The 13,830-nt window shown below is 43.1% G+C and overlaps 4 protein-coding genes across 8 annotated transcripts in view; 1 reads left to right on the top strand and 3 right to left on the bottom strand.

Annotated features, from left to right (window-relative positions):
- The window catches only part of LOC114665494 (zinc finger protein 239-like), a 541,579-nt gene that overhangs the window by 90,441 nt on the left and 437,308 nt on the right, over positions 1 to 13,830 (top strand). The window lies entirely within an intron of this gene.
- LOC114665322 (zinc finger protein ZFP2-like) overlaps positions 1 to 13,830 on the bottom strand; it is a 439,810-nt gene that overhangs the window by 246,855 nt on the left and 179,125 nt on the right. Inside the window, exon 4 of one of the 4 annotated variants that reach the window (XM_051925314.1) lies at positions 13,079 to 13,369. The exons of the other annotated variants lie outside the window; for them this stretch is intronic. Within the exon in view, the coding sequence (XP_051781274.1) occupies positions 13,079 to 13,369 (291 nt within the window). The remainder of the gene's footprint in view (positions 1 to 13,078; positions 13,370 to 13,830) is intronic. 4 annotated transcript variants of the gene reach the window in all.
- The window catches only part of LOC114642351 (zinc finger protein OZF-like), a 449,463-nt gene that overhangs the window by 347,894 nt on the left and 87,739 nt on the right, over positions 1 to 13,830 (bottom strand). The window lies entirely within an intron of this gene.
- On the bottom strand, positions 11,834 to 13,070 carry LOC127527763 (gastrula zinc finger protein XlCGF67.1-like). Its single transcript, XM_051927599.1, has one exon. The coding sequence runs from the start codon at positions 13,050 to 13,052 to the stop codon at positions 12,519 to 12,521; it is 534 nt and encodes a 177-aa protein (XP_051783559.1). The 5' UTR covers positions 13,053 to 13,070; the 3' UTR covers positions 11,834 to 12,518.

Here is a 13,830-nt window from a genome sequence, read left to right as displayed (position 1 = left end):
CACTAGGGACAATTTAGAATCGCCAATACACCTAACCTGCATGTCTTTGGACTGTGGGAGGAAACCCATGCAGACACGGGGAGAACATGCAAACTCCACACAGGGAGGACCCAGAAAGTGAGCCCCGATCTCCAAACTGCGAGGCTGCAGCGCTACCACTGCACCACCCTTGTATCCAAATCATTTATAAACCAGTAAACCCCGATTCTCTAAAGAATCGCACATCTAAAAATGGCAATTACTTTCTGTTCCTTCCAATCTATGTAGGGATGTAAGATCATGGAGGGTGGGAGTGTCCCGGGAAAGGTCTCATTTAATGAAAGAGATATATTTGTAGTAAAGCTGTTTTCATTTGGAGCTATGACTCGTTGTAAATACATACACATATATAGATAGACGCCGCATTCACTGTGTTTCCCAGTAGACACGATACGTGAGCCTTACTGCGAGTGGCAAAAGTGGCATCTAAACTAATACAGTTAGACATGTAAACTGTGTTTTCTGATTATCCATTTAAATACGGTTAGCCAAAACGTTGTTTGGAGGCTCACTTGAGCACCTAAATGCATAGCTTTGCTAGCTTAGCCTGGCTTAGCTAAAGTAACGATTATAACACGGGAATTTCTAATGGCCAAATATAACCAAAACAATTGTTCAGCCTTACCTATGAAATGTAATCCCCCGGGATCTGGTTTGGAGCGTACAGCGGTTTGTACAATCCCAAGCAGCACATTATTCATTACTTCACTCCGCAGCAGTGCCACTCACAATATGGTGGCGACGCTGACGTATTGTTCTGCTAGTCATGAGGTGTCTAGTTATTCTATGTCAATGTTTAAATATGTCACAATGGCATCTTGTTGGCACACAAGCTTTACGTCATTTTAGTTTACAGGTTGTGTTGTGTTGTTTTGGCGCTACCTACTGAGTCTGGGAGGCTGCTGGGTTTGACTCTGAGGCGCTGAGTCGCATTGCGCGTGCGCTTCGAGTGAGCCTGAGTCGCAGTGCGCGTGCGCCTCGATGCGTCCTGCGTCCGTGAGCAGCCTGCTTCCATGAGCCCGTGAGCCTGCGTCCGTAACCTTCGGTTAGTAATATGGAATATATATCTCGTTTTAAGAATGAGTTAGTGTTACACTGTCCTCTATCGCCCAGAAGATGGCACTGCTGTGTAAGAAATGAACTAAGTAAAGCCGGACTCGATCAGATTTTTAAAATGTGTATCGCCACCTCAACTTAGTTGTCATCACATCCACTTGCAGAGCCACAGCACCATACGTCACCGCATTTGCAGACCCAGAAGTGATGTCTCCGTTGTTTCAGGACTGACTTCGTAAAATTACTTTTCGAAGGTTTCGGCAGGTCTCGGCAAAGCCCGGAAAGCAACGTCGGATCAAAGACCCGTTTAGAAACCGAATAATACGAATCATTGTGAGGTTCAGAGGGTTTCTGCCATCACCTTGTGTCATACATCAAACTAAACAATAAGGATCGTTTCTGTGAACTACACTATTAACATTTACGTTGTGTTCGGGTCTGTGGGAACCATTTAACATATCGACAAAATTAAAATCCTCAAGATCTGTGTTAATTGAAAATAGTTTTTCGTTTACATTCATGAAACGAACTATACAATATAATTATAATGTTTACACCAGGTTAGAGTTTAGTAAAACGTTAATAATAAAAGTTATTACGTTTTTTTAAATGTACTATGCATGTGTGCAATATTGTTCTAAACCTATTTAGAATAAACATTTAAGCCAATCTAATATTTTTAAACATGTATGTGAAGAAAACGGCAATCCATATTCTACACTGAATTATGCAATATATTAATTGCCTTATATAGAACTGCTCTAGTTTTTGTCACTTATTATTATAAACGATGGACCATCAAAAGAAAAAAAAATAAAAATACTAATTAGAACACAATTTACAGTATTTATACAGGACCCTGCCCAAAATTCAAAAAGAACAGCAGGACCAATATAACATTGGCTACAAATAATATCTTCACTAAATAAAGATAAATACAGGATATACAAAACATTCAAATAGAATAAAAGACAATAATGCAGACTAAAATACAACATATAATACTACAAAAAAATCTTGAACAAATAACATAAATTGTGATAAAAATTCAAACCCTGAGTAGCTGATCAGACAGAGGGGTAAACTAAAAGGAGGGCCAGAATGTCAGGTCTGTTTAATGTCCTCCTAAACAAATGAATGGAGTCAGCTGATGTCAGTAATGTTGGGAGGTCATTCCACAGTCAGGGCGCTATATACAGCTGAAGGCCCTGCTGTCACCCACAGAGTGCAGGTTAGTGGGGGCACAGAATGAGAGGACCTTAGTGGCAGGTCAAGAACAGAAGTTGATATTCAATCCTGTAAGACACAGGGAGCAGTGAAGGTGCAGCAGGATGGCTGGGATGTGCTCGCTGTTGGTGGTCCGGGTCAGGACTCTTGCAGTTGAGTTTTGAATCAGCTGGAGCTGTGATATAAGATTATATTATTATAAAATGAAGATAACTTAATTATTATATTATAAATTAAGGCATGAGGGTTGCCCTGGACATGTCATAAGCTACATAGGGTCTGACAATGGTTCCAAGGATTTCATTCCGATACTTAATGGCAGTCAAAGTGCTGCTGTCCAGCCTGTAGAGGTCTGTGCGTCCCTCCAGACCATCACTGACCCACCACCAAACCGGTCATACTGAACGATGTCACAGGCAGCATAACGTTCTCCACGGCTTCTCCAGACCATTTCACATCTGTCACATGTGCTTAGGGTGAACCTGTTCTCATCTGTGAAAAGCACAGGGTGCCCACCAGTGGTGGACCTGCCAATTCTGGTATTCTATGGCAAATGCCAATCAAGCTCCACAGAGCCCACTAAAGGATGTCGGGCCCTCAGACCACCCTCATAAAGTCTGTTTCTTTTTGTCAGAGGTCAGAGACATTCACACCAGTGGCCTGCCTGCTGGAGGTCATTTTGTAGGCCCTGCCAGAGCTCATCCTGTTCCTCCAGACCTGCTGATGGGTTAAGGACCTTCTCTGGCTCTGTCCAGCTCTCCTACAGTAACTGCCTGTCTCTTGGAATCTCCTCAATGCCCTTGAGACTGTGCTGGGAGACGCAGCAAACCTTCTGGCAATGACACGTATTGATATTCTATCCTGGAGAAGTTGGACAACCTGTGTAACCTCTGTTGGTCCAGGTATCACCTCAGTAGTGACACTGACCGTAGCCAAATGTGAAACGAGTGACAAAACAGATGAGGAGGGAAAAATGTCAGTGGGCTCCCTCCACCTGTTAAACCATTCATTCCTGTTTTGGGCGTCGTCTCATTGTTGGGCTCTATCGTGCGTGTGCCGTGGAGACGAAAGTGAGTTTCGTGGTGTATGTTGCCTGGACAGTGAGGGTGGACGCGGGTCGGGGAATAAGGAGTATTGTGTAGACAAATGTTTTCCGTGTTCCTGCAGGACCATCTAAGAAGAAGCATGTTTGTCGCGGATGCGAATCGCTGTATGTAGCGTGTTAAACAGTTTGCGATGGTGAACGCGGTCTTGCGTCATAACCGAAAAGTCAACGTGGTTCAGAGGTGCATGTGGACTGTAGCAGAGACGAACGTGAATGACGCCGTGTTTTGTGAGTTGTTGCATCTGATTTGGTGGGCGTGGCTCTGTGAGTTGTCGTGTTATCCCATTTGGTGGGTGTGGCTGTGTCTTTCTTGCTCCATGGGTGTCTTGCTTGTGCTGGCGGCTGCTTAGTGAATTTTATATATAGATGTTGCATTGTTTATGATTAACAAAATTCATAGTTTATCTGAAATGTTCTACTTATACAGTCGATTTATTCCACTTCTGAAGGTGTACATTGTCGGTATTCTCCATTGCATTTGCCCCCCCAGTGTAACGTGTGCCAGTGCAACTGAAGGGTGGCAGACGAGCTCACGTAATGGGTGACAAGGCACATCCTCACCCTGATGCCGAGGCTCTTGTCATGAATATTCCCATCTTGTGCTTTTTCTCGTTCCTGCCAGTTTACTATTATTATTGGACACGTATGTAGAGGGAATGTGTGTCTTATTTTATGTTTATGAAAGGAAGGACGGTAAAGCCTTGAATGAAACTGAGTGTTGATACTTTGGGTGACACGACAGGTGAGGAGCAGGGAACGTTAAATGTGACAGTGACTGCGGGGGATTGTGGAACTGAAGATGGTTTAAGAATACAGAAACGACAAAAGCTTAGTCTTTCAATAATTCTATTTACATCAATGATTTATCTGTTGTGTTGCAGTTCGGAAGATTACTTATTTACCCCCCCAGTGCAGCCTTTGATAAGATGCATTCAGAAGGAAAGGATGTTGCTGACAAAGTCAGGTGCTTTTTTGAAGGTTTGGCTCCAGATGTGCTTATCCAGCTGCTCCTTCTTGTCAGTACTTGAGTGATCTTTATGTTCACCTCTGGATGAATTCGCAAAGTTTCTTTACAACTTTTTTGTCTCATTAACGCAGAAATCCCGAGGCTTTCCTAAAATTGCAGAAGACAGTTGTGATTAGTTATGCAGCACACGCTTTTACTCACATTGCTTTTTGGAAATCAATAATACAAATCAGCTACAGATCTGGGAATCACTGAATAGTAAAAACGTTTAATGAGAGTGTCTTGCGCATATACTGGTGTAATGACCACGTCGGCTTTAGTGAAGCGTTTCTTAGCCTCTCTGAGATGATCGACATGGCGTAGAGTAGATTCTGGATTGTTATAATACGTGCTACCTTACGCAAAATATGCTCATTAATTTGTTACAGATTCTAGGTGGACACTATTCTGCACCAATGAAAAAAGGTGCCCGATGTAAATCGTTCATAATGTCTCCAAAATATATTTGTTAACTTACAGACAAGTACTACATAACTGTTTTATACAAAGTCATTATTTTAACATTAGGATTTGAACTCACGTTAGCGCACCTTATCGCTGTAGCAGACACAACTTCATTTACGCTTTGAGCCAAAGCACTTCAGCAGACTCGTGAGGACCAAATCGACTGCTGACTGCGCGGATATCAATGACGTCATTACGCTAGCGTGCCTCAAAATCACGTGACAGGCGCATTTGAAACATCCAGTGCTCCGTAAGCTCGACGCAGTGTCTAAACCTCAGTATCGAGCGGCCCTTCACCTTCTCCCGCACTTGCAGTCTTAATTTATCGCTGTTTTCATTTCGTTGTGTCGGGTGCTGTGTCATTAAAACCTTACAATGTAGTTTTTAAAAAGGGTGACAGAAAGAACATTTTCTCCTAACTGAAGTACTGAAGATGAAGTCCACGTCCGCCCTCGCCATTTCTGTTTGTCCTGAGGGTTTCGCCCTAATCACGCAGATTAAATGTATTTATTTACAGTATTTTAATTTTAATGGTGACTTTTTCCAAATACAATTGTTGCATTTCTTTTGTATTTTTTCTTCTTAATGTAACCCCCTTGCAACACCCTTCCGTTATCGGTATGCAAGGTCCTGTTTACCATCTTTCTCTTTATCCAACAACTCTTCTTTTTGTTTTATCCGCTTGCTACATTTAGTCCTTCTTTCTTTCTCTCTGTCTTGCATCGGGTGTTTTGCTTCAACTGCGACTCTCTTTTCTCTTTCTGTCCGTCTTGCTTCTGCGTGCTGCCTAAAACTTTCTTTCTTCTGGTCTCGGCGTTTTGCCTGAAGCTCTCTTTTCTTTGTTCTTTCTCTCTCACCACTCCTGTCTCCTCCTCTTCGTACCGTCACTCTTCCGAACTATCTTACAATGGCGTCTCCTCCCCGACCAATCCGAGGACACCTACATATATACTCAACTTCAATAAACTTTATTTACACAAAACTCGCAGTTATATATATATTCCTTTTGAAACCTGACCCAGGTTACATTAATATAAGCCCAGCCAGGTGAAGTGACTTGCTCAGGGTCACCCGTGTCAGGATCAGCATTTGAACCCACAGCCTCAGGTTTTGAAGCTGAAAGCCTTAACCACTACACCACATTACCTTCTTAGATGTCCAGGAGAAGTGATGTCAACCTCGGCGTCTTAAACCTGACCTAAGGAAATGGACAGAAGCATCATCGGCATGTGGGGGTCACCTCTGAGGGGCTGTTCATTATGGATGATCTTTCCTGACCGTGTGGCACTTTGGAATTTGTGCAGTGGACCCCAGCCATTACTGTAAGAGAAACTCTTAAACGAGAACATCTTTTTTTGCTACTTGTGACCCCTTTTGACATTTTGTGATTGTGTAGGCTGCTCCAGAGTGGGGTCTCCAGATGGACAGATGGAGACATTAAGTTTCTGCACAGTTTAGAATTTCTGCTGGTCTTGTCCTTCCCTGCTGCTCCTCTTTGACCAGCAGGACATCGTGGTGTCAGGCTGACTATCGTGTAATGGTCAGGCCTTGTTCTTTTGGACCAATCAGAGTTTGGCATGACTTCTGTTCTTGAACCTTCCACCATCTCCACCAGTGTTCTTTTCACCAAGTGAAACTAAAACCAAACTTCTTCAAATTATAATTTAGTGGACCAGAACTGAAATAAAAGTTAAATAAACTGTGAAGAGTAGAAGTAGAGAATAAGGAGAATGAGACTGCTGTTGTCAGGCTGATGTTCACCACACTTGTCTTTGTGTATGACACACATGTAATAGTATGATGGGATATGTGTGTTAAGAAGGTCCATCACAGACATGAAAGGCACTATATAACAGATCACTGTGAGCACACGGTGGATACATAAGTGAAGATTTTACTCAAGTAAGGTCCAAGCTGGGGACATCACAAAGCAAAGCGGCTGCTGGACTTCATTGTTCTTGGCCCCGGTGCATTGTGGATACTCCATCCATCATCCAGCCCACTATATCATAACACAGGGTCACAGGGTTCTGCTGGAGCCAATCCCAGCAAGCACAGGGCACAAGGCAGAAAACAAACCCAGGGCAGGATGCCAGCCCACCGCAGGGCACACACACACCAAGCACACACCAGGGACAATTTAGGATCACCAATGCACCTAACCTGCATGTCTTTGGACTGTGGGAGGAAACCCACGCAGACACGGGGAGAACATGCAAACTCCACGCAGGGAGGCCACGGGAAGCAAACCCAGATCTCCTTACTGTGAGGCAGCAGGGCTAACACTGTGCCACCATGCTGCCCATTGTGGATGCTCTCCATTTAGAAAGCCATATGTCATGACCACTTTGGAGTTGAGGTGGGCTACGTTTCTCACAAATTGATGAAGAGTGTGTTTTATTGAGGAGTTCTGGGGTGGTAGGTGTGTGAGATGTGACTACTTACGGGTGGCACCAGACCTTCTACACCTGCTCTGGAGCTTTACTGGTCCATCTGAGAAGAAGAACTAGAGCTACTGCTGTGGAGTAGAGTTAAGTGTTTGGGATTCTACCTCCTGGGGGTCTCTGTCTCCCCTTTCTCATATTTAGCCTTTATTTGTAAGCAAAACCTCCTCTTTTTTGCTACTTGTGTCCCCTTTTGATATTATGTGGGTGTGCGGACTGCTCCACAGTGTGGTCTCTGGGTGTGATGGATGGCATAAGAGACACTGAGCTCCTCTCTAGCTCTGAATTTAATGGGACGTAGTGCTGTGAGGCCAAACTGCCCGTAATGTTCAGGCCTTACGCCCTTTAATTAGTTCTAACTCAGCCTGACTTATGTTCTTGAACCTTCTACCATCTCAGTGTTCCACCAATGTTTTTTTGCAAACCAAAATGAAAACTAAAAAGTAGTTCACTAAAAGTAAAATAAAAGTGAAAAGATTTCCAAAGAGTAGAACAAAAGAATAGCGAGGATGAAGATCGTGTTTTCATTCTGATGTTCACCACACTTGTCTTTGTGTGTAACGTACACCACACGGTGTGGAGTCGCCAAGTTAATTCATTAAAACCCGGTGGCCACAGTGTTAGCTTAGACAAGAACATCAGTCTGTGTGTGTGTCCGAGTCCATCACCGTCTGCAATTGTGGCTCTCAGGGTAACTTTTGGTTTCTTTAGTTTTTATTTGTAAACATAAAAATGTCTCCCAGTTGTCACCCTCATTCCTGTTATGTTTGAATTTATTTTTTAAACGTCCTGAAGTATCTTTTACTGTGAACCTTCACATTTCGTTTATGTCATTCTGTGACCATTACAGATAAATTGTCCAATTTCTAATGAAGGTTTTGATGTCCTCCCTATTAGTGTTGAGGTGCAGACTGAGCTTCCACAGCACAATGGTAGTTCAGCATGGGAGGCTCATCAGGTGACATCTGAGGTGGTGACACAAATAAGCAATGGTCCTGGGAGAGTCGGCACTCCATCTGGTCCTGGCACTTAATGGACAGGCTGTGCGGCAGCTTTGTGAGATCTCAGCTCACTTGTGGACTGCTGATGAAGAGCTGATGAAGATACTGCAGTGACGATGAGGCTGAGCTCAGGTTTGAAAGAATGACCTGCCTGCCTCAGACACACCAGTGAAGAGATGAAAGGACTGACATTATGTTACAGAACGGTGACTCCATTAAACTGGAGCAGTCTGAGGTAACTGGGGTCCAGTAGTCAAAGAAAGGAAAGCAAGAAATGACACTTCACATGTCACACAGAGCAGAGGACGACATCACGTCCATAAGGTAAGGAGTTGGGAGACACGCTGAGCTCCTGTGTGACAGCGGGAACCTCAGTCCTCGGATGTCACCACTTTATGAAGAGGGGCGGTGAACTTCACAAGGATGATCACTTGGAGTGGCTGCCCCTACGGCATGAAGGACAGAGTCTTACTGCAGAAAGGTGAGTGGGCTGCTGTGCTGCTCCGTAATTCAGAGGATGACACACCATCAACATCTTCATGGTCTCCAATAAGACCAGAACCAGATGTGAAACACAAAACAGTGTGTGATGTCCAGACACCCCCTGCATGAAGCAGAAGACCACAAACAGGCTGTGGTACCAGGGCCTGACGTGAACGAGAGTGTCTTGTGCCCAGAGATACCCCTACATGAAGAGGTGGGCAGCAAACCACAGAGTGTGGTACCTGAGGAACATCAGATTGAGTCACAGGAACAGAAGACATTTACCAAACGAGAACAGATAATTAAATCCATCAAGGTCGCTTCTTTAGTTAATAGCTAAGATAATAAAAAGATACTGTCTGTCTGTCTGCGAGTGTGTGGTCCCTCTGAGCAATCTGATTGGTCAGTTTGGCTTTGGTGGCTCACTGGTATGGGAGATGGACCTGATACTTTAGGGGTGCAAAGGTCAATTCCTGACTGTCACCCTTTAACTTTTTTTACAAAAAAAAAACTTAAAAGCATTTCAACAAAAATGATGTTGGGCCACTAAAATCTAATAGGGTGCAAGCGGAGTTGCCTTTAAAGAGGGGAAGCATTTGTCACAGCGGGTAGTGGTGGACATATTGAAGAACCTTTTTTTTTTTTCTTGTCTATTATGTTGTTCAGTTATATTTCTTTTTGTCTGACTGCTGTAAGTAGGATGAGTTCATTCAAGTATACAGCCCCTCAAGGTCACTCCGGACTTGAAGTATCAGGTATCTCTCTGTGTAACGTGATACAGGATGTCCATATACAGTGGTGTGAAAAACTATTTGCCCCCTTCCTGATTTCTTATTCTTTTGCATGTTTGTCACACAAAATGTTTCTGATCATCAAACACATTTAACCATTAGTCAAATATAACACAAGTAAACACAAAATGCAGTTTTTAAATGATGGTGTTTATTATTTAGGGAGAAAAAAAAATCCAAACCTACATGGCCCTGTGTGAAAAAGTAATTGCCCCCTTGTTAAAAAATAACCTAACTGTGGTGTATCACACCTGAGTTCAATTTCCGTAGCCACCCCCAGGCCTGATTACTGCCACACCTGTTTCAATCAAGAAATCACTTAAATAGGAGCTGCCTGACACAGAGAAGTAGACCAAAAGCACCTCAAAAGCTAGACATCATGCCAAGATCCAAAGAAATTCAGGAACAAATGAGAACAGAAGTAATTGAGATCTATCAGTCTGGTAAAGGTTATAAAGCCATTTCTAAAGCTTTGGGACTCCAGCGAACCACAGTGAGAGCCATTATCCACAAATGGCAAAAACATGGAACAGTGGTGAACCTTCCCAGGAGTGGTCGGCCGACCAAAATTACCCCAAGAGCGCAGAGACGACTCATCCGAGAGGTCACAAAAGACCCCAGGACAACGTCTAAAGAACTGCAGGCCTCACTTGCCTCAATTAAGGTCAGTGTTCACGACTCCACCATAAGAAAGAGACTGGTCAAAAAACGGCCTGCATGGCAGATTTCCAAGACGCAAACCACTGTTAAGCAAAAAGAACATTAGGGCTCGTCTCAATTTTGCTAAGAAACATCTCAATGATTGCCAAGACTTTTGGGAAAATACCTTGTGGACTGATGAGTCAAAAGTTGAACTTTTTGGAAGGCAAATGTCCCGTTACATCTGGCGTAAAAGGAACACAGCATTTCAGAAAAAGAACATCATACCAACAGTAAAATATGGTGGTGGTAGTGTGATGGTCTGGGGTTGTTTTGCTGCTTCAGGACCTGGAAGGCTTGCTGTGATAGATGGAACCATGAATTCTACTGTCTACCAAAAAATCCTGAAGGAGAATGTCCGGCCATCTGTTCGTCAACTCAAGCTGAAGCGATCTTGGGTGCTGCAACAGGACACTGACCCAAAACACACCAGCAAATCCACCTCTGAATGGCTGAAGAAAAACAAAATGAAGACTTTGGAGTGGCCTAGTCAAAGTCCTGACCTGAATCCAATTGAGATGCTATGGCATGACCTTAAAAAGGCGGTTCATGCTAGAAAACCCTCAAATAAAGCTGAATTACAACAATTTTGCAAACATGAGTGGGCCAAAATTCCTCCAGAGCGCTGTAAAAGACTCATTGCAAGTTATCGCAAACGCTTGATTGCAGTTATTGCTGCTAAGGGTGGCCCAACCAGTTATTAGGTTCAGGGGGCAATTACTTTTTCACGCAGGGCCATGTAGGTTTGGATTTTTTTTTCTTCCTAAATAATAAAAACCACCATTTACAAACTGCATTTTGTGTTTACTTGTGTTATATTTGACTAATGGTTAAATGTGTTTGATGATCAGAAACATTTTATGTGACAAACATGCAAAAGAATAAGAAATCAGGAAGGGGGCAAATAGTTTTTCACACCACTGTATGGCCTTATTTATATTAGATGAACACGTCATCAGCTGTATGCTAAACATCCATCCATCCATTTTCCAACCCGCTGAATCCGAACACAGGGTCACGGGGGTCTGCTGGAGCCAATCCCAGCCAACACAGGGCACAAGGCAGGAAACAATCCCGGGCAGGGTGCCAACCCACCGCAGGACACACGCAAACACACCCACACACCAAGCACACACTAGGGCCAATTTAGAATCACCAATCCACCTAACCTGCATGTCTTTGGACTGTGGGAGGAAACCGGAGCGCCCGGAGGAAGCCCACGCAGACACGGGGAGAACATGCAAACTCCACGCAGGGAGGACCCGGGAAGCGAACCCAGGTCCCCAGATCTCCCAACTGCGAGGCAGCAGCGCTACCCACTGTGCAACCGTGCCGCCCGTATGCTAAACATGCCTCGGTATATTCATACACTCCCGTTGTGAGGGACCGCTAGACGTTACTGGGCTGATCGAACCCCAGCTGGACTAACTCTTCAGATAGAAAGAGCAGCAGCCACACCAGAGAGTAGTGTGGACACCAATACGGACTCTGGAGAAAAGATAATAGAAATACTGAAATCAAATCAAATAGCCTTTTATTGTCAATTCACTATATGTGCAGAACATATAGGAGAATCAAAATACTGTTTCTCTCTCAACTTCGTAGTACAATAAAATATTAAAAAGTATAGAAGTATAACATAATATAAATAACATTAAAAATTGTAAAGTAGACCTGTGTACAATGTGCAATAGTCATTAGTGCAAAAGCCACTTACAGTAAATTAATAAGCAGGGTTGCCTAAATGAGTCTGCAACTTTTTGTCAAATGCATTCTGTGTAACCAACTAGCAGAGCAATTCCAATTTTCTTTCCACACCTGACTGAATTATTTCAGATTTTTCTTTTTGTTATTTACAGTCTCTTTGGACTTTGCCTTTTTAGCATGAATTTTCATGTGTCCCTGAAGAGGAGATTTCTGTATGAATGTTTTTCCACACTTAGAGCAACGGTATGGCTTTTCTCCTCTGTGAGTTCTTATGTGTCGCTGAAGACTGCAGGGTTGTATGAATCGCTTGCTACATTCAGAGCAACAATACGCCCTTAATCCAGAATTAATTCTGTTGTGTCTATGAAGGCTGCTGTTATCGGTGAATAGCTTGTCACAATCAGGAAACGAGTATGGCCTCTATCAAATGTGTGTTCTTATATGTATATGAAGACTGCCTTTTTGTGAGAATTTCTTGCCACATTCAGAACAGGCTTAAGGATGGTCTTTATTGTGGACTCCTGCATGACACAGAAAATTGCTTGTGTTGGAAAATCTTTTGCCACATTCAGGACAGCAATAGGGCTTCTCACCAGTGTGACCTCTTAAATGCCTCATATGATTACTGCTACTTGAAAATCGTTTGCCACATTTAGAACAGGAAAATGGCTGTTCTCCTGTGTGCACTCTCATATGTGTCTGAAGATGAATTGATTGTGAGAACCGTTTGCCACATTCAGAACAACAATATGGATTCTCTCCAGTGTGAATTTTTTTGTGTCTGTAAAGACTGCTCCTGTTAAAGAAATGTTTACCACAAGATGGACAACGACATAAACCCTGTCCTCTGTGACCAATCATGTGTTTCTGACGGTGGCTCACTTGTGGGAATCGTTTGCCACTTTTAGACAAATATGGTTTCTCTACAATGGGAGTTGTGGTTTGGCTGTGTTTTGAAAAGTTCTTAACACATTCAGAACGGTGGTATGGCTCCTTCCCTGTATTATCTTCTCTGTGTTTCTTAGGCATGTGACTATCTGAGAATTATTTCCCACCTTCAGGACAGTGATACGGTTTCTTACTCCCATGAATCCCTCCATTATCCTTAGAATTCAATTTGTATTTAAATGTTCTCACACACTGTTGGCGGATTGGATTTAGATTGTACACTCCTTGAGATTTGATGGCATCGATCCTTGTTAGCTTCACAATGGGCTGAAATCTAGGGTGCTGAGAGGCCGTTACCAAGTCCTTTGTTGCAGATGCCAGTTTCTTCCTATTCTTATCAGGTTGTTTAATTTGTGGACGACCCTGAAGAGAGGACAAGTAGTCATTCTCTTGAAAATCTACAGAAATAAAAATGAGTTAAAGTTTTAAATGACCAATATTTAAAATAAAATAGCACTGCAAGAGAATATTCAGTGTTTAACAGCATATGCCTTTTGCAACCCACTTTACAAAAGCATGCTAATGGAGTTAACACTTCAACAGTCCCAACATTTGCAGACTGAATTAACAAACACATGAAGCCATATTAGGATGCAGTTACCATGGACCAGGAACAAGCCATGAGCAACTATCATTAATGGCTTTGTTGATGGCTTGAAAAAGAAAGAGCAACTGGGGCGGCAAGGGTGGCCAACATGACCTGCAGACCTTTTAGAGAAGACCCCATATAGAAATGTCAAGGATGATAAAGCCACTACATCTACGTGCACAGTGACATTGACATTACCATGGACTCATTACATCAGTTATGGTCCCTATGACCACTCCACCTTGTTTGGATAACTGTGCTAATTGAGGA

Source organism: Erpetoichthys calabaricus, chromosome 1, assembly GCF_900747795.2.
Source record: "Erpetoichthys calabaricus chromosome 1, fErpCal1.3, whole genome shotgun sequence".
NCBI lineage: Eukaryota > Metazoa > Chordata > Cladistia > Polypteriformes > Polypteridae > Erpetoichthys > Erpetoichthys calabaricus.
This window is presented reverse-complemented; position numbering and strand designations above follow the sequence as displayed.

Coding starts and splice junctions, on each gene's coding strand:
- LOC127527763 (XM_051927599.1), bottom strand. CDS start 13,052: ATGCCTAAGAAACACAGAGAAGATAATACAGGGAAGGAGCCATACCAC.